This window comes from Oncorhynchus gorbuscha, linkage group LG26 (genome assembly GCF_021184085.1).
Source record: "Oncorhynchus gorbuscha isolate QuinsamMale2020 ecotype Even-year linkage group LG26, OgorEven_v1.0, whole genome shotgun sequence".
Classification (NCBI taxonomy): domain Eukaryota; kingdom Metazoa; phylum Chordata; class Actinopteri; order Salmoniformes; family Salmonidae; genus Oncorhynchus; species Oncorhynchus gorbuscha.
Window position 1 is genome coordinate 11,760,158 of NC_060198.1, and position 18,321 is coordinate 11,778,478.

The 18,321-nt window shown below is 43.8% G+C and overlaps 3 protein-coding genes across 4 annotated transcripts; all 3 read left to right on the plus strand.

Moving 5' to 3' along the window:
• The first annotated feature begins 68 nt into the window (after nucleotides 1-68).
• On the plus strand, nucleotides 69-6,776 carry LOC124016446 (repetin-like). Its single transcript, XM_046332019.1, has 5 exons — nucleotides 69-1,331; nucleotides 1,404-1,689; nucleotides 5,493-5,705; nucleotides 5,846-6,377; nucleotides 6,721-6,776. The coding sequence occupies exons 1-5, from the start codon at nucleotides 790-792 to the stop codon at nucleotides 6,774-6,776; spliced, it is 1,629 nt and encodes a 542-aa protein (XP_046187975.1). The 5' UTR covers nucleotides 69-789.
• Nucleotides 6,573-18,302, plus strand: LOC124015237. Of its 2 annotated transcripts, XR_006835124.1 has the most exons (4): nucleotides 6,573-7,744; nucleotides 8,029-8,125; nucleotides 8,295-10,492; nucleotides 18,237-18,302. XR_006835124.1 is itself a non-coding variant. In XM_046330297.1 (3 exons), exons 1-2 carry the CDS (start codon nucleotides 6,776-6,778, stop codon nucleotides 8,101-8,103), a joined length of 1,044 nt encoding a protein of 347 aa, XP_046186253.1. In that variant the 5' UTR covers nucleotides 6,573-6,775; the 3' UTR covers nucleotides 8,104-8,125; nucleotides 8,295-10,892. The 2 variants fall into 2 exon arrangements, 1 of the variants encoding a protein (XP_046186253.1); XM_046330297.1 differs by lacking the exon at nucleotides 18,237-18,302 and having other exon boundaries at nucleotides 8,295-10,892.
• On the plus strand, nucleotides 11,741-17,838 carry LOC124016447 (cilia- and flagella-associated protein 251-like). Its single transcript, XM_046332020.1, has 6 exons — nucleotides 11,741-11,982; nucleotides 12,038-12,323; nucleotides 16,123-16,335; nucleotides 16,476-17,040; nucleotides 17,491-17,613; nucleotides 17,834-17,838. The coding sequence occupies exons 1-6, from the start codon at nucleotides 11,741-11,743 to the stop codon at nucleotides 17,836-17,838; spliced, it is 1,434 nt and encodes a 477-aa protein (XP_046187976.1).
• Nucleotides 18,303-18,321: the final 19 nt, after the last annotated feature.

The following is an 18,321-nucleotide window of genomic DNA, read 5'->3' on the forward strand; positions in this document are numbered from 1 at the left end:
CACCTTCCATTGGTTTTGTATTAGAAAATCCCATGCACTTTCGCATTCTGTCCTATTGGTGGCAGTATTGGAATTTTTGATCCTATGAAGCTGAAATAATTTAACTCGAATTAGGGGCCTGGAAACGAGTTTATTGTTTGATCAGTTACCGTTCTAGCAATTGAACAATATATAATAGTATTTCCAAGTCAAAGCTCTTCGATTTTTTTTCAGACTCTGGTTGTGTTACGTGCAAGTTATCGGTACCTCGAACGAGACGGCGAACACAAAGGCCTGCGAATGTAGCATTAGCACGTTAGAAGGGGGCAGACGGGAGGTAAACAATTATTACAATCATTGCTTGCACCTTTTTAAGTGGCAACGTGACTTTAGATTAGGATATTTTATATATTTTGTCGATATTCTCCTACCTGGCATGCTCACATTTGACAATATTTAGCTAGCAAGCTATATGCGGGCCTGCTCTGAAAATTAGATGACTACCTAGCACATTTCAGCTAACATTCAAAACAATATTTTACAAGCAGGTTGGCATTATATAAGTCAAATTGAACTACCTATATATTGGAACTTGTTTGTTAGAAGCCTGTTAATTACTTTGAGTCCTTATGTCTTGCCTTGAACAGGCATATCTGGGCAAAAAAACATCCAATGTAGCATAATCAACGACAAAACATGTTTATATTCATCACATGCTTAACGTTAGTGTTATAGTTGTCACCCAGACACACAGTACAGTTCACCCCTTTATTATCTGGAGTATCAGCCCAGCTCAGGCACCTTGGCAGAATGTACCCAATGGATCCAGAGAGGCGAAGTCACCAGAGGGAGTATGAAGAGCCAGAGACATGCAGTCAGCGGAGGGAGTATGAAGAACCAGAGCGATGCAGTCAGCGGAGGGAGTATGGAGAACCAGAGCGATGCAGTCAGCGGAGGGAGTATGAAGAACCAGAGCGATGCAGTCAGCGGAGGGAGTATGGAGAACCAGAGAGATTCAGTCAGCGGAGGGAGTATGGAGAACCAGAGAGATGCAGTCAGCGGAGGGAGTATGGAGAACCAGAGAGATGCAGTCAGCGGAGGGAGTATGGAGAACCAGAGAGATGCAGTCAGCGGAGGGAGTATGGAGAACCAGAGAGATGCAGTCAGCAGAGGGAGTATGGAGAACCAGAGAGATGCAGTCAGCGGAGGGAGTATGGAGAACCAGAGATATTCAGTCAGCGGAGGGAGTATGGAGAACCAGAGAGATGCAGTCAGCGGAGGGAGTATGGAGAACCAGAGAGATGCAGTCAGCGGAGGGAGTATGGAGAACCAGAGAGATGCAGTCAGCGGAGGGAGTATGGAGAACCAGAGAGATGCAGTCAGCAGAGGGAGTATGAAGAACTAGAGACATACAGTCAGCGGAGGGAGTATGAAGAACCAGAGACATACAGTCAGCGGAGGGAGTACAGAGAACCGAGTTCAGGGCAATGGGACGATGGCCTTGAGACGAGAGGCAACGGCCAGGCTATGGCCAGAGATCTCTACAGTGAATACTCCAGCATGAGGAGGACTAGAGAACAGAAACAGAAGACGAAGGACAAGGACCTTGAAGTGTTAACAACAAATGTTTCCAATAACGATGTTACTCTTAAAGAGAGGGTGAATTGCATTTTGAGAAAGCGGGCATGGACCAATGAATGTCGCTTAAAGGTATGTGCTTGTTACTACATCTGTATTGATGAATCGATTGATTTCCTGATGTTTGATGGACTGTTCTGTTCCATTACATAGACTAAGGAGAGGCAGTTGAATAACCCCTAAGTGAAGATCTAGAATCAGTTACCCATAAACCTGTCCCCATTAACCATTTAGAGGTAAAAAAATATATATATATTAAACTGACCTTAGATCAGTATTCAGGGACAACGTAGGCTTGATCAGCATCATACATATTCAAAGTCTTTCTTAGTTCTTTGTGTGTCCTTTTCAGGAAATGTGTCTTACATCGCATACTCAACAGCACAACTTCACCACATATACATAAATACAATAGGGATGTGCATCTTTCCCTTTTCAAGATGATTTGACATGTATCTAGATGCATGTGCTCTGATACGGGAACGATAAGTTTTAGTTGGAAAGGATTCGGGTTTGATTAGAGAATTAATAGATTTGGGTTTGATACACTCACGTTTGTAGCATAGACACATCCATTTTCCATTCTGAATTGAAACGTGCTGCTGATTTAGCTCATAAGCTGGGCCTCTCAGAGCTGGAGCTGTGTGTGAGTAAACTATATACAGTGCCTTCGGAAAGTATTCATACCCCTCGACTTTTTCCACATTTTGTTACATTAGTCTGATTTCTAAAAATGATTCAATCAAATTTCTCCTCACACAATCTACACATCTACACACAATACCCCATGAGGACAAAGCAGAAACGGGTTTAGGCATTTTTGCTAATTCATTATGAGGGGAAAAGGAAACCGCACACTGCTCTTGATAGTATCACCGATCATTTAAAAAAACTGAAATAACATTTACATAAGTATTCAAACCCTTTACTCAGTACTTTGTTGAAGCACCTTTGACTGCGACTACAGCCTCAAGTCTTCTTGGGTATGACTCTACAAGCTTGGCACACCTGTATTTGTGGAGTTTCTCCCATTCTTCTCTGCAGATCCTCTCAAGATCTGTCAGGTTGGATGGGGAGCGTTGCTGCACAGCTATTTTCAGGTCTCTCCAGAGATGTTCAAGTCTGGGCGCTGACTGGGCCACACAAGGACATTCAAAGACTTGTTCCGAAGCCACTCTTGCGTTGTCTTGGCTGTGTGCTTAGAGGCGTTGTTCTGTTGGAAGGTGAACCTTGGTCCCAGTCTGAGGTCCTGAGCACTCTGCAGCAGGTTTTCATCAAGGCTCTCTCTGTACTTTGCGCCAGTCATCTTTCCCTCGATCCTGACCAGTCTCCCAGTCCCTGCTGCTGAAAAACATCCCCACAGCATGATGCTGCCACCGCCATGCTTCACCATAGGGATGGTGCCAGGTTTCCTCAAGACGTGACTCTTGGTATTCAAGCCAAAGAGTTCAATCTTGGTTTCATCAAACCAGAGAATCTTGTTTCTTTAGGTGTCGTTTGGCAAGCTCCAAGCGGGCTGTCATGTACCTTTTACTGAGGAGTGGCTTCCGTCTGGCAACTCTGCCATTTAAAGCCTGATTTAGTGGAAGTTTCTCCCATCTCCACAGAGACTCTAGAGGCCCTTCTCCCACGATTGCTCAGTCTGGCCTCGCGGCCAACTCTAGGAAAAGTCTTGGTGGTCCAAACTTCTTCTATTTAAGAATGATGGACGGCACTGTACAAAAATGTTTTGTTACCCTTCCCCAGATCTGTCTCGTTGAAGGAATTGTTTGTAGAGCTACATCATGGCTTGGTTTTTGCTGTGACATGCACTGTCAACTGTGGAACCTTTATAGACAGTTGGGTGTAGAGGTCGACTGATTAATTAGGGCCAAATTCACGTTTTCATAACAATCGGAAATCTGTGTTTTTGGCCACCGATTTCCTTTTTTTTGTTGGTTTGTTATACCTTTATTTAACTAGGCAAGTCAGTAAAGAACACATTCTTATTTTCAATGACGGCCTAGGAAGAGTGGGTTAACTGCCGTGTTCAGGGGCAGAACGATAGATTTTCACCTTGTCAGCTCAGGGGATCCAATCTTGCAACCGTACAGTTAACTAGTCCAACGCTCTAACCATTGAACTCCACAAGTAGCCTGCCTGTTACGTGAATGCAGTAGAAGCCAAGGTGAATTGCTAGCTAGCATTAAACTTATCTTTAAAAAAAAAAATCAATCGTAATCACTAATCCATTTTAGCAGGCAATATTAACCAGGTGAAATAGTGTAATTTCTCTTGCGTTCATTGCACTTAAGAGTCAGGGTATATGCAACAGTTTGGGCTGCCTTGCTCATTGCGAACTAATTTGCCAGAATTTTACGTAATTATGACATAACATTGACGGTTGTGCAATGTAACAAGAATATTTAGACTTAGGGATGCCACCCATTAGATAAAATACCGAACGGTTCCGTATTTCACTGAAATAATAAACTTTTTGTTTTCGAAATGATAGTTTCCGGATTCGACCATATTAATGAACAAAGGCTCGTATTTCTGTGTGTTATTATGTTATAATTAAGTCTGATTTGATAGAGCAGTCTGACTGAGTGATGGTAGGCAGCAGCAGGCCCGTAATCATTCATTCAAACAGCACTTTCGTGCGTTTTTCCAGCAGCTCGTCACAAGCACAGCGCTGTTTATGACTTCAAGCCTATCAGCCTAATGGCTGGTGTAACCAATGTGAAATGGCTAGCTATTTAGCTGGGTGTGCGCTAATACCGTTTCAAACGTCACTCGCTTTAAGATTATGGAGTAGTTATTCCCCTTGCACTGCAAGGGCCGCGGCTTTTGTGGAGCGATGGGTAACGCTGCTTTGAGTGTGGCTGTTGTTGATGTGTTCCTGGTTCGAGCCCAGGTAGGGGCGAGGAGAGGGACAGAAGCTATACTTTTACACTGGCAATACTATAGTGCCTATAAGAACATCCAATAGTCAAAGGTATATGAAATACAAATGGTATAGAGAGAAATTGTCCTATAAATAATATATTAACTATATTAACATGTTCTGAGCAAGGAACATAAACGTTAGCTTTTTTACATGGCACATATTTTACATGGCACATATTGCATATGGGCACATATTACTTTCTTCTCCAACACTTTGTTTTTGCATTATTTAAACCAAATTGAACATGTTTCATTATTTATTTGAGGCTACATTGATTTTATTGATATATTATATTAAGTTAAAATAAGTGTTCATTCAGTATTGTTGTAATTGTCATTATTACAACTAAATAAATTGGCCGATTAATCGGTATCGGCTTCTTTGGTCCTCCAATAATCAGTATCGGCATTGAAAAATCATAATCGGTCGACCTCTAGTTGTGTGCCTTTCCAAACAATGGATGATCAATGGAAACAGATTGCACCTGAGCTCAGTTTTGAGTCTCACAGCAAAGGGTCTGAATACTTATGTAAATAATGTATTTCAGATTTTTATGGGGTATTGAGTGTGTGGATTGCTGAGGATTATATATATATATATTGTAATGAGGCTGTAACGTAACAACATTTGGAGAAAGTCAAGGGGTCCGAATACTTCCCGAATGCACTGTATGTCTATGGTGTGTGTACTATGTAAGCACGTGATCTTGCCGTAAGGGAGACTAGGCATCTACCCACCCCTTGGCAGATTTGGGTGGACAATGTTTTATGGTTCTGAAATCGGCATAACCCACTAACTAACTTTGTCATTTTTAGTTAGTGGGTTATCTCAAAATTGAATGGTTTCAAAATCAAATGTTTTTTCTTTCTGTTGGTCAGAATAGTTTGTTTAATTCTCTGATACTGGTGGTGCCGGTACCTTCAATATTTTCCTCAATTTACTCTAGGAGGCTGCCAACCAGAAGGTCCCTCCCAAGCTTGTTCTCCATCCGCCCAAAGTGGTCAAAAGCTTTGTGGAACGGATGAACGAGTCCGTCCTGCACAAAGACAGCAGATTGAAGGGCAGCCTTACCCTGGACGTCCATGAAGAGGAGCATCCTCTGAAACTCAAAGTGGAGGCTTTATTGGCACAGCGACACAATCCCACGGTGAATAAGGAGGTATGTACTATGTACCATATCTGGGATCAATTGTGTTTTGGAAGCGGACCAGCATACACGTTTAAAATGTATATAGCTGTTGCAGTGGATGGTTATTTGTTGACGTTTCCTCATGTTTGGTCCCTTATCTCATTGTTCAGGACAAAGCAGCCAAGGGCTTCCAGCACTTCCTCGATGTCCTCAACAAAGGGGTGTACATCGACAGGCTCTCAAAGATTGTCAACAATTCCAAGGATTTACCCTCTGTGGGAGAGGAGCTGCCACAAGGTCAGCCGCCTCCACTTCATGGCCAGCCCGAGACCAACTCTAAGAGTGAGAGGACGGTGCCCTCTCGCAAAAGGAGCTCCCGATTTGATGAGAAAGATAAACAGAAGGAGAAAGAGGAGAGTGAGAAAGATAAACAGAAGGAGAAAGAGGAGAGCGAGAAAGATAAAGAGGAGAGCGCATGCTCAAGTAAATGTCACAGTATTACCTTGTTATCAGATAGCTCCAACTCCAGCCCTCCTTGCCATCGGTGGACCGCAAAATACAAACGCTCTAGCACCAGAGACCAGGACCGAGACAGAGACAGGGGCAGATCTGAGAGAGACAGAGACAGACGCTCAAGCACCAGAGACCAGGACAGAGAGAGATACAGAGACAGGGGCAGATCTGAGAGAGACAGAGACAGGGGCAGATCTGAGAGAGACAGAGCAAGACGCTCAAGCACCAGAGACAAGGACAGAGACAGGGGCAGATCTGAGAGAGACAGAGACAGGGGCAGATCTGAGAGAGACAGAGACAGATGCCCAAGCACCAGAGACCAGGACAGAGAGAGAGACAGAGACAGGGGCAGATCTGAGAGATACAGAGACAGACGCTCAAGCACCAGAGACCAGGACAGAGAGAGATACAGAGACAGACGCTCAAGCACCAGAGACCAGGACAGAGAGAGAGACGGGGGCAGATCTGAGAGAGACAAGGACAGAGAGAGATGGTGGGAACGAGACAAAGAGTGGGATGGGGACAAGGAAAGCTTCCGGGGGCTTTACCCATACTCCAACAATCCTACACACCCTCCTGCATCTTTGATGGCAACCGACCCAGTGCAGTACTCTCAGTACATGGCATACCACGGCAGCCCCTACGCCAGCGCCTTCCCTCCAGGGTGTAGCTTTCCCCCTGGTACCGTGTTCCCTAGTACCATGCCCCCGAGTACCGTGCTCCCTGGTACAGTGCCCCTCCCTAACCCCCTTGGGTATCCACTGTACCCCAACTGCCCACCTTCTTACTATAGTGGCCCTTCAGAAAGATTTTTCCAGCCATACACACAGGCCACTGGAAACCCTCAGTTCACAAACATGGATGTACAAGTGCAGGACCCATATGCATCCCTGAGCATCCCTGAACGGGAAATAGAGACTGTGTGGCCCAGACTTGTCCATCCCAGCATAAACCAAGACTCAAAGCCTGCCGGACTAAACCGTTTGAGTATAAAAATGCAACTGAAGAGGGAACGCTATCGGACTAACTTGATTAATTGCAAAAACATACAAGAATTGAGGCAGCTTAAAGAAATTCCTCTGGTGGCTGCCAAGGAGCCCGGTACAAAGAAAGTGCCAGAAGGAGATGCAGTCATAGAAGGGGAGAAACTGCATTTTGTGGTCCCTCCGGTGGCTACAACGTATTCTGGGGGACCCTGTAGAACAGGATTCCCAAATAGAAAAGGGAGAAAGGGGAAAACACTGGAAGAAAAAGAAGGTTTATTCAACCAAGGTTTATCCATGAGAAACAGAGCCTATTTGACAAGGTGGAAACTGCGTTTGGCGGAAGCGGTTGCAAAAGGCCTTGAGGTCCCCTCTGAACCAGAGCCCAAGACGGCGCCAGAAGCGAAGGACAAATCATTGACAGAATGGCAGAGGCTGTTTGCAGACTCTGTGGTGAATGTGGCTGCAACGGACCTATCTGCCCTTTCTGAACCCGAGGCTGAGAAAAAGCCAGACTGGGAGACTGAGCAGAAAAGGACAGACGAAGAGATGAAGGTGAAATTAAAGAAAAAGGTTTGTGACATTTTGAGTTCCGAGACCACATTTGCTCGAATGAATCAAAGTACTGTCTTTGCTATGAAGGTACTTCACTAATTTGTGATGTCCCCTATTGGTTATGAAGAATACATGTCTGCATCTATTCTAAACGTTAATACATTTCATCCCCAGAGAGTGGCAGAAACACCACAACCTTGATGTGTCCCTCTTGATTTTCTACTAATTAAATAGTGAGGATTTGAGATATCAATATGACCAAGCCTTTTTAAAGACAATAATTATGTTGTTTTTTTCCGCAGCTTGTCGAGTTCAACCTGAAGATGAAGCAGAAATCGATGCATTTAAAAGAAGTCCCATCAGAAGCCCCAACATAACCTGAAAGGGCGGCTGTTGTAGGTAAAACAGCTTGAAATTCAACATCTGTTTCATGTCAATGAATGTGTAGTCAGATAACACCTTAAAATGTAAGATGTCACTAATAATACCTAGAGAATCTTTTATTTGTGACACTCGCGCAATGACATCATTCATCTCAAGTCTTCTTCTTTTCTGCTGATCTTCACAGTGCGTCATGAGCTCACCTCCCCTTCGAACCTGCTGCTGACCCATCCAGACCCCGTGGACATCCGTTGGCTAACATTCTCTTTATCTAATATACACTCACTGGCCAGTTTATTAGGTACATAACGGGTCGGATCCTCCTTTTCCTCCAGAACGGCCTGAATTGTTCGGGGCACTCTACAAGTTGTCTGAAACGTTCCACATGGATGCTGGTGCGATGGCATCACGCAGTTGCTGCAGATTGGACGGCAATACATTCATGCTGCAAACAGCCCATTCCATCTCATCCCAAAGATGCTGTACTGGGTTGAGGTCTGAGGACTGCACAGGCCACTCAAGTAAACTGAACTTGCTGTCATGCTCCTCGATTGTCCAGTGTTGATGATCACATGCCCACTGGAGCTGCTGCTTCTTGTTTTTAGCTGTGGAACCCGGTGTGGTCGTCTGCTGCAATAGCCCATCCGTGACAAGGATCGACAAGTTGTGCATTCTGAGATGCTGTTCGGCACACCGCCATTTTTTCTCTGTTTGTGGCCCGTCTGTTAGCTTACACGATTCTTGCCATTCTCTTTTGACCTCTCATCAACAAGTTGTTTTCGCCAACAGGACTGCTGCAGAATGGAGTTTTTTTGTTTGTTTGTTGCATCATTCGCAGGGTAGTCTAGTGGTTAGAGTGTTGGACTAGTAACCGGAAGGTTGCAAGTTCAAACCCACGTGCTGACAAGGTACAAATCGGTTGTTCTGCCCCTGAACAGGCAGTTAACCCACTGTTCCTAGGCCGTCATTGAAAATAAGAATTTGTTCTTAAACTGACTTACCTAGTTAAATAAAGGTAAAATAAATTATCGGTTAACACTAGACACTGTTCTGCCTGAAAAGCCCAGGAAGGTGGCCATTTCTGAGATACAGGCGTGCCTGGCACCGACGATCATAACATGCTTAAAGTCGCTTAGTTCAGTTGTTTTGTACATTCTAACATTTAATGGAACAGTAACTCTAATGCGTCAATCCCTGTCTCCCTGCTTTATATAGCAAGTCACGGCCACGTGACTCACTGTCTGTAAGAGCGATCCATTTTCGTAAATGGGGTGGTGTACCAAATTAACTGGCCGATGAGTGAGTTGTTTTTGGGAGTATCTGTTCTTTATTTGACTATTTTTATTTTTGACAACTTTTACTTTGCTATATTCGTAAAGAAAATAATGTACTTTTTACTCAATACAATTTCCCTGACACCAAAAAGTACTCATTACATTTTGAATACCTAGCAGGACAGGAAAATGGTCCAATTCACACACTTATCAGAACATCCCTGGTCATCTCTACTGCCTCTGATCTGGCGGCCTGAGTATTAGAGTGTGTCCCTGGCTGTCCGTAAATTAAGAGAACACATTGTGCCATCTGGTTAGCTTAATATAAGGAATTAGAAATTATTTTACCTTTTGATACTTAAGTATATTTTAGCAATTACATTTACTTTTGATACTTCGGTATCTTTAAAACCCAATACTTTTTACGTAAGTAGTATTTTACTGGGTGACTTTCACTTGAGTCATTTTCTTTAATTTTGCTCAAGTATGATGATTGGGTAGTTTTTCCACCACTGATTGCATTCTACCACCTGGAATGTCATTGCATTCTACCACCAGAATATTTCTAGATTTGTGCACTGAACAAAAACATAAACGCAACATGTGAAGTGCTGAAGAAAAAAAATCCAGGAAATGTTCCATCTTTGCCAAGATAATCCATCCACCTGACAGTTGTGTCATAAAGAAGCTGATTAAACAGCATGATCATTACACAGGTGCACCTTGTGCAGGTGACAATAAACGGACACTTTAAAATGTACAGTTTTGTCACACAACACAATGTCACAGATGTCTCAAGTTTTGAGGGAGAATGAGGCAGCTTAAGCTTAAAGAAACTCCTCTGGTGGCTGCCAAGGAGCCCGGTACAAAGAAAGTGCCAGAAGGAGATGCAGTCATAGAAGGGGAGAAACTGCATTTTGTGGTCCCTCCGGTGGCTACAACGTATTCTGGGGGACCCTGTAGAACAGGATTCCCAAATAGAAAAGGGAGAAAGGGGAAAACACTGGAAGAAAAAGGAGGTTTATTCAACCAAGGTTTATCCATGAGAAACAGAGCCTATTTGACAAGGTGGAAACTGCGTTTGGCGGAAGCGGTTGCAAAAGGCCTTGAGGTCCCCTCTGAACCAGAGCCCTTACTGCTTTTATAACACGAGTAAATGGATATTTTTCATATGAAAGTAGATGGCTTTATGTTTCTAGAACCGTACCTCAATTTAGATGGAGTATTTGGCTGCCAGAGACAATTTGCCTGTTTATAAACCAAATAAGGGCGTGGAGTTTACTTGGTCTGGTCATGTGGTCAGGAAAAACTCCTGGCCCTGGGCATAGTACATGTGTATCAATGCGATGAAAAGACTAGCGGCGGAATTATGTTTGTAAGTTGTCATGCCTGATAGCTAAAAGAACTGCCATTGTTTCATTCCTCAGTTCAGTCAGCCCACCGATTTCTATAGATCATCTTTCACTTTGTAAATATGTAATTGAATAAAATATTCTATCTAATATTGTAAATGTGTAGTGTGTCATATTTCAACGCATTGAGCTTCACAGTCCTTTTCAGGGACACCTTCCATTGGTTTTGTATTAGAAAATCCCATGCACTTTCGCATTCTGCCCTATTGGTGGCAGTATTGGAATTGTTGGTCCTATGAAGCTGAAATAATTTAACTCGAATTAGGGGCCTGGAAACGAGTTTATTGTTTGATCAGTTACCGTTCTAGCAATTGAACAATATACAATAGTATTTCCAAGTCAAAGCTCTTCGATTTTTTTTCAGACTCTGGTTGTGTACGTGCAAGTTATCGGTACCTCGAACGAGACGGCGAACACAAAGGCCTGCGAATGTAGCATTAGCACGTTAGAAGGGGGCAGACGGGAGGTAAACAATTATTACAATCATTGCTTGCACCTTTTTAAGTGGCAACGTGACTTTAGATTAGGATATTTTATATATTTTGTCGATATTCTCCTACCTGGCATGCTCACATTTGACAATATTTAGCTAGCAAGCTATATGCGGGCCTGCTCTGAAAATTAGATGACTACCTAGCACATTTCAGCTAACATTCAAAACAATATTTTACAAGCAGGTTGGCATTATATAAGTCAAATTGAACTACCTATATATTGGAACTTGTTTGTTAGAAGCCTGTTAATTACTTTGAGTCCTTATGTCTTGCCTTGAACAGGCATATCTGGGCAAAAAACATCCAATGTAGCATAATCAACGACAAAACATGTTTATATTCATCACATGCTTAACGTTAGTGTTATAGTTGTCACCCAGACACACAGTACAGTTCACCCCTTTATTATCTGGAGTATCAGCCCAGCTCAGGCACCTTGGCAGAATGTACCCAATGGATCCAGAGAGGCGAAGTCACCAGAGGGAGTATGAAGAGCCAGAGACATGCAGTCAGCGGAGGAGTATGAAGAAGAACATGCAGAGGGAAGGAGTGTATGAGGGAGAACCAGAGCGATGCAGCGGAGGGGAGTATGGAGAACCAGAGGATGCCAGTCAGCGGAGAGGGAGTATGGAGAACCAGAGCAGATGCAGTCACCAGAGGGAGTATGGAGAACCAGAGAGATGCAGTCAGCGGAGGGAGTATGGAGAACCAGTCAGAGGGAGTATGATGCAGTCAGCGGAGTCAGCGGAGGGAGTATGAAGAACCAGAGACATACAGTCAGCGGAGGGAGTACAGAGAACCGAGTTCAGGGCAATGGGACGATGGCCTTGAGACGAGAGGCAACGGCCAGGCTATGGCCAGAGATCTCTACAGTGAATACTCCAGCATGAGGAGGACTAGAGAACAGAAACAGAAGACGAAGGACAAGGACCTTGAAGTGTTAACAACAAATGTTTCCAATAACGATGTTACTCTTAAAGAGAGGGTGAATTGCATTTTGAGAAAGCGGGCATGGACCAATGAATGTCGCTTAAAGGTATGTGCTTGTTACTACATCTGTATTGATGAATCGATTGATTTCCTGATGTTTGATGGACTGTTCTGTTCCATTACATAGACTAAGGAGAGGCAGTTGAATAACCCCTAAGTGAAGATCTAGAATCAGTTACCCATAAACCTGTCCCCATTAACCATTTAGAGGTAAAAAAAATATATATATATTAAACTGACCTTAGATCAGTATTCAGGGACAACGTAGGCTTGATCAGCATCATACATATTCAAAGTCTTAGTTCTTTGTGTGTCCTTTTCAGGAAATGTGTCTTACATCGCAAACTCAACAGCACAACTTCACCACATATACATAAATACAATAGGGATGTGCATCTTTCCCTTTTCAAGATGATTTGACATGTATCTAGATGCATGTGCTCTGATACGGGAACGATAAGTTTTAGTTGGAAAGGATTCGGGTTTGATTAGAGAATTAATAGATTTGGGTTTGATACACTCACGTTTGTAGCATAGACACATCCATTTTCCATTCTGAATTGAAACGTGCTGCTGATTTAGCTCATAAGCTGGGCCTCTCAGAGCTGGAGCTGTGTGTGAGTAAACTATATACATTGCCTTCGGAAAGTATTCATACCCCTCGACTTTTTCCACATTTTGTTACATTAGTCTGATTTCTAAAAATGATTCAATCAAATTTCTCCTCACACAATCTACACATCTACACACACTACCCCATGAGGACAAAGCAGAAACGGGTTTAGGCATTTTTGCTAATTCATCATGAGGGGAAAAGGAAACCGCACACTGCTCTTGATAGTATCACCGATCATTTAAAAAAACTGAAATCACATTTACATAAGTATTCAAACCCTTTACTCAGTACTTTGTTGAAGCACCTTTGACTGCGACTACAGCCTCAAGTCTTCTTGGGTATGACTCTACAAGCTTGGCACACCTGTATTTGTGGAGTTTCTCCCATTCTTCTCTGCAGATCCTCTCAAGATCTGTCAGGTTGGATGGGGAGCGTTGCTGCACAGCTATTTTCAGGTCTCTCCAGAGATGTTCAAGTCTGGGCGCTGACTGGGCCACACAAGGACATTCAAAGACTTGTTCCGAAGCCACTCTTGCGTTGTCTTGGCTGTGTGCTTAGAGTCGTTGTTCTGTTGGAAGGTGAACCTTGGTCCCAGTCTGAGGTCCTGAGCACTCTGCAGCAGGTTTTCATCAAGGCTCTCTCTGTACTTTGCGCCAGTCATCTTTCCCTCGATCCTGACCAGTCTCCCAGTCCCTGCTGCTGAAAAACATCCCCACAGCATGATGCTGCCACCGCCATGCTTCACCATAGGGATGGTGCCAGGTTTCCTCAAGACGTGACTCTTGGTATTCAAGCCAAAGAGTTAATTTTTGGTTTCATCAAACCAGAGAATCTTGTTTCTTTAGGTGTCGTTTGGCAAGCTCCAAGCGGGCTGTCATGTACCTTTTACTGAGGAGTGGCTTCCGTCTGGCAACTCTGCCATTTAAAGCCTGATTTAGTGGAAGTTTCTCCCATCTCCACAGAGACTCTAGAGGCCCTTCTCCCACGATTGCTCAGTCTGGCCTCGCGGCCAACTCTAGGAAAAGTCTTGGTGGTCCAAACTTCTTCTATTTAAGAATGATGGACGGCACTGTACAAAAATGTTTTGTTACCCTTCCCCAGATCTGTCTTGTTGAAGGAATTGTTTGTAGAGCTACATCATGGCTTGGTTTTTGCTGTGACATGCACTGTCAACTGTGGAACCTTTATAGACAGTTGGGTGTAGAGGTCGACTGATTAATTAGGGCCAAATTCACGTTTTCATAACAATCGGAAATCTGTGTTTTTGGGCACCGATTTCCTTTTTTTTTGTTGGTTTGTTATACCTTTATTTAACTAGGCAAGTCAGTAAAGAACACATTCTTATTTTCAATGACGGCCTAGGAAGAGTGGGTTAACTGCCTTGTTCAGGGGCAGAACGATAGATTTTCACCTTGTCAGCTCAGGGGATCCAATCTTGCAACCGTACAGTTAACTAGTCCAACGCTCTAACCATTGAACTCCACAAGTAGCCTGCCTGTTACGTGAATGCAGTAGAAGCCAAGGTAAATTGCTAGCTAGCATTAAACTTATCTTTAAAAAAAAATCAATCGTAATCACTAATCCATTTTAGCAGGCAATATTAACCAGGTGAAATAGTGTAATTTCTCTTGCGTTCATTGCACTTAAGAGTCAGGGTATATGCAACAGTTTGGGCTGCCTGGCTCATTGCGAACTAATTTGCCAGAATTTTACGTAATTATGACATAACATTGACGGTTGTGCAATGTAACAAGAATATTTAGACTTAGGGATGCCACCCATTAGATAAAATACCGAACGGTTCCGTATTTCACTGAAATAATAAACGTTTTGTTTTCGAAATGATAGTTTCCGGATTCGACCATATTAATGAACAAAGGCTCGTATTTCTGTGTGTTATTATGTTATAATTAAGTCTGATTTGATAGAGCAGTCTGACTGAGCGATGGTAGGCAGCAGCAGGCCCGTAAGCATTCATTCAAACAGCACTTTCGTGCATTTTTCCAGCAGCTCGTCACAAGCACAGCGCTGTTTATGACTTCAAGCCTATCAGCCTAATGGCTGGTGTAACCAATGTGAAATGGCTAGCTATTTAGCTGGGTGTGCGCTAATACCGTTTCAAACGTCACTCGCTTTAAGATTATGGAGTAGTTATTCCCCTTGCACTGCAAGCGCCGCGGCTTTTGTGGAGCGATGGGTAACGCTGCTTTGAGTGTGGCTGTTGTCGATGTGTTCCTGGTTCGAACCCAGGTAGGGGCGAGGAGAGGGACAGAAGCTATACTGTTACACTGGCAATACTATAGTGCCTATAAGAACATCCAATAGTCAAAGGTATATGAAATACAAATGGTATAGAGAGAAATTGTCCTATAAATAATATATTAACTATATTAACATGTTCTGAGCAAGGAACATAAACGTTAGCTTTTTTACATGGCACATATTTTACATGGCACATATTGCATATTGGCACATATTACTTTCTTCTCCAACACTTTGTTTTTGCATTATTTAAACCAAATTGAACATGTTTCATTATTTATTTGAGGCTACATTGATTTTATTGATATATTATATTAAGTTAAAATAAGTGTTCATTCAGTATTGTTGTAATTGTCATTATTACAACTAAATAAATTGGCCGATTAATCGGTATCGGCTTTTTTGGTCCTCCAATAATCAGTATCGGCATTGAAAAATCATAATCGGTCGACCTCTAGTTGTGTGCCTTTCCAAACAATGGATGATCAATGGAAACAGATTGCACCTGAGCTCAGTTTTGAGTCTCACAGCAAAGGGTCTGAATACTTATGTAAATAATGTATTTCAGATTTTTATGGGGTATTGTGTGTGTGGATTGCTGAGGATTATATATATATATATTGTAATGAGGCTGTAACGTAACAACATTTGGAGAAAGTCAAGGGGTCCGAATACTTCCCGAAGGCACTGTATGTCTATGGTGTGTGTACTATGTAAGCACGTGATCTTGCCGTAAGGGAGACTAGGCATCTACCCACCCCTTGGCAGATTTGGGTGGACAATGTTTTATGGTTCTGAAATCGGCATAACCCACTAACTAACTTTGTCATTTTTAGTTAGTGGGTTATCTCAAAATTGAATGGTTTCAAAATCAAATGTTTTTTCTTTCTGTTGGTCAGAATAGTTTGTTTAATTCTCTGATACTGGTGGTGCCGGTACCTTCAATATTTTCCTCAATTTACTCTAGGAGGCTGCCAACCAGAAGGTCCCTCCCAAGCTTGTTCTCCATCCGCCCAAAGTGGTCAAAAGCTTTGTGGAACGGATGAACGAGTCCGTCCTGCACAAAGACAGCAGATTGAAGGGCAGCCTTACCCTGGACGTCCATGAAGAGGAGCATCCTCTGAAACTCAAAGTGGAGGCTTTATTGGCACAGCGACACAATCCCACGGTGAATAAGGAGGTATGTACTATGTACCATATCTGGGATCAATTGTGTTTTGGAAGCGGACCAGCATACACGTTTAAAATGTATATAGCTGTTGCAGTGGATGGTTATTTGTTGACGTTTCCTCATGTTTGGTCCCTTATCTCATTGTTCAGGACAAAGCAGCCAAGGGCTTCCAGCACTTCCTCGATGTCCTCAACAAAGGGGTGTACATCGACAGGCTCTCAAAGATTGTCAACAATTCCAAGGATTTACCCTCTGTGGGAGAGGAGCTGCCACAAGGTCAGCCGCCTCCACTTCATGGCCAGCCCGAGACCAACTCTAAGAGTGAGAGGACGGTGCCCTCTCGCAAAAGGAGCTCCCGATTTGATGAGAAAGATAAAGAGAAGGAGAAAGAGGAGAGTGAGAAAGATAAAGAGAAGGAGAAAGAGGAGAGAGAGAAAGATAAACAGAAGGAGAAAGAGGAGAGCGAGAAAGATAAAGAGGAGAGCGCATGCTCAAGTAAATGTCACAGTATTACCTTGTTATCAGATAGCTCCAACTCCAGCCCTCCTTGCCATCGGTGGACCGCAAAATACAAACGCTCTAGCACCAGAGACCAGGACCGAGACAGAGACAGGGGCAGATCTGAGAGAGACAGAGACAGACGCTCAAGCACCAGAGACCAGGACAGAGAGAGATACAGAGACAGGGGCAGATCTGAGAGAGACAGAGACAGGGGCAGATCTGAGAGAGACAGAGACAGGGGCAGATCTGAGAGAGACAGAGACAGACGCTCAAGCACCAGAGACAAGGACAGAGACAGATCTGAGAGAGACAGAGACAGGGGCAGATCTGAGAGAGACAGAGACAGACGCTCAAGCACCAGAGACCAGGACAGAGACAGGGGCAGATCTGAGAGAGACAGAGACAGATGCTCAAGCACCAGAGACCAGGACAGAGAGAGAGACAGAGACAGGGGCAGATCTGAGAGATACAGAGACAGACGCTCAAGCACCAGAGACCAGGACAGAGAGAGAGACGGGGGCAGATCTGAGAGAGACAAGGACAGAGAGAGATGGTGGGAACGAGACAAAGAGTGGGATGGGGACAAGGAAAGCTTCCGGGGGCTTTACCCATACTCCAACAATCCTACACACCCTCCTGCATCTTTGATGGCAACCGACCCAGTGCAGTACTCTCAGTACATGGCATACCACGGCAGCCCCTACGCCAGCGCCTTCCCTCCAGGGTGTAGCTTTCCCCCTGGTACCGTGTTCCCTAGTACCATGCCCCCGAGTACCGTGCTCCCTGGTACAGTGCCCCTCCCTAACCCCCTTGGGTATCCACTGTACCCCAACTGCCCACCTTCTTACTATAGTGGCCCTTCAGAAAGATTTTTCCAGCCATACACACAGGCCACTGGAAACCCTCAGTTCACAAACATGGATGTACAAGTGCAGGACCCATATGCATCCCTGAGCATCCCTGAACGGGAAATAGAGACTGTGTGGCCCAGACTTGTCCATCCCAGCATAAACCAAGACTCAAAGCCTGCCGGACTAAACCGTTTGAGTATAAAAATGCAACTGAAGAGGGAACGCTATCGGACTAACTTGATTAATTGCAAAAACATACAAGAATTGAGGCAGCTTAAAGAAATTCCTCTGGTGGCTGCCAAGGAGCCCGATACAAAGAAAGTGCCAGAAGGAGATGCAGTCATAGAAGGGGAGAAACTGCATTTTGTGGTCCCTCCGGTGGCTACAACGTATTCTGGGGGACCCTGTAGAACAGGATTCCCAAATAGAAAAGGGAGAAAGGGGAAAACACTGGAAGAAAAAGGAGGTTTATTCAACCAAGGTTTATCCATGAGAAACAGAGCCTATTTGACAAGGTGGAAACTGCGTTTGGCGGAAGCGGTTGCAAAAGGCCTTGAGGTCCCCTCTGAACCAGAGCCCAAGGTCCCCTCTGAACCAGAGCCCTTACTGCTTTTATAACACGAGTAAATTGATATTTTTCATA

Excerpts from the sequence above, each read along its gene's own strand:
- LOC124016446 (XM_046332019.1), top strand. The coding sequence starts at position 790 with ATGTACCCAATGGATCCAGAGAGGCGAAGTCACCAGAGGGAGTATGAA. Across the intron at positions 5,706-5,845 it reads ATCCCACGGTGAATAAGGAG|GACAAAGCAGCCAAGGGCTT; the intron begins GTATGTACTATG and ends CTCATTGTTCAG. Across the intron at positions 6,378-6,720 it reads TGAGAGAGACAGAGACAGGG|CTTCCGGGGGCTTTACCCAT; the intron begins GCAGATCTGAGA and ends GGACAAGGAAAG.
- LOC124015237 (XM_046330297.1), top strand. The coding sequence starts at position 6,776 with ATGGCAACCGACCCAGTGCAGTACTCTCAGTACATGGCATACCACGGC. Across the intron at positions 7,745-8,028 it reads AGGTGAAATTAAAGAAAAAG|CTTGTCGAGTTCAACCTGAA; the intron begins GTTTGTGACATT and ends TTTTTTCCGCAG.
- LOC124016447 (XM_046332020.1), top strand. The coding sequence starts at position 11,741 with ATGGATCCAGAGAGGCGAAGTCACCAGAGGGAGTATGAAGAGCCAGAG. Across the intron at positions 11,983-12,037 it reads GAGAGATGCAGTCAGCGGAG|GGAGTATGAAGAACCAGAGA; the intron begins GGAGTATGGAGA and ends GAGTCAGCGGAG. Across the intron at positions 17,041-17,490 it reads TGAGAGAGACAGAGACAGGG|TGCAGTACTCTCAGTACATG; the intron begins GCAGATCTGAGA and ends CAACCGACCCAG.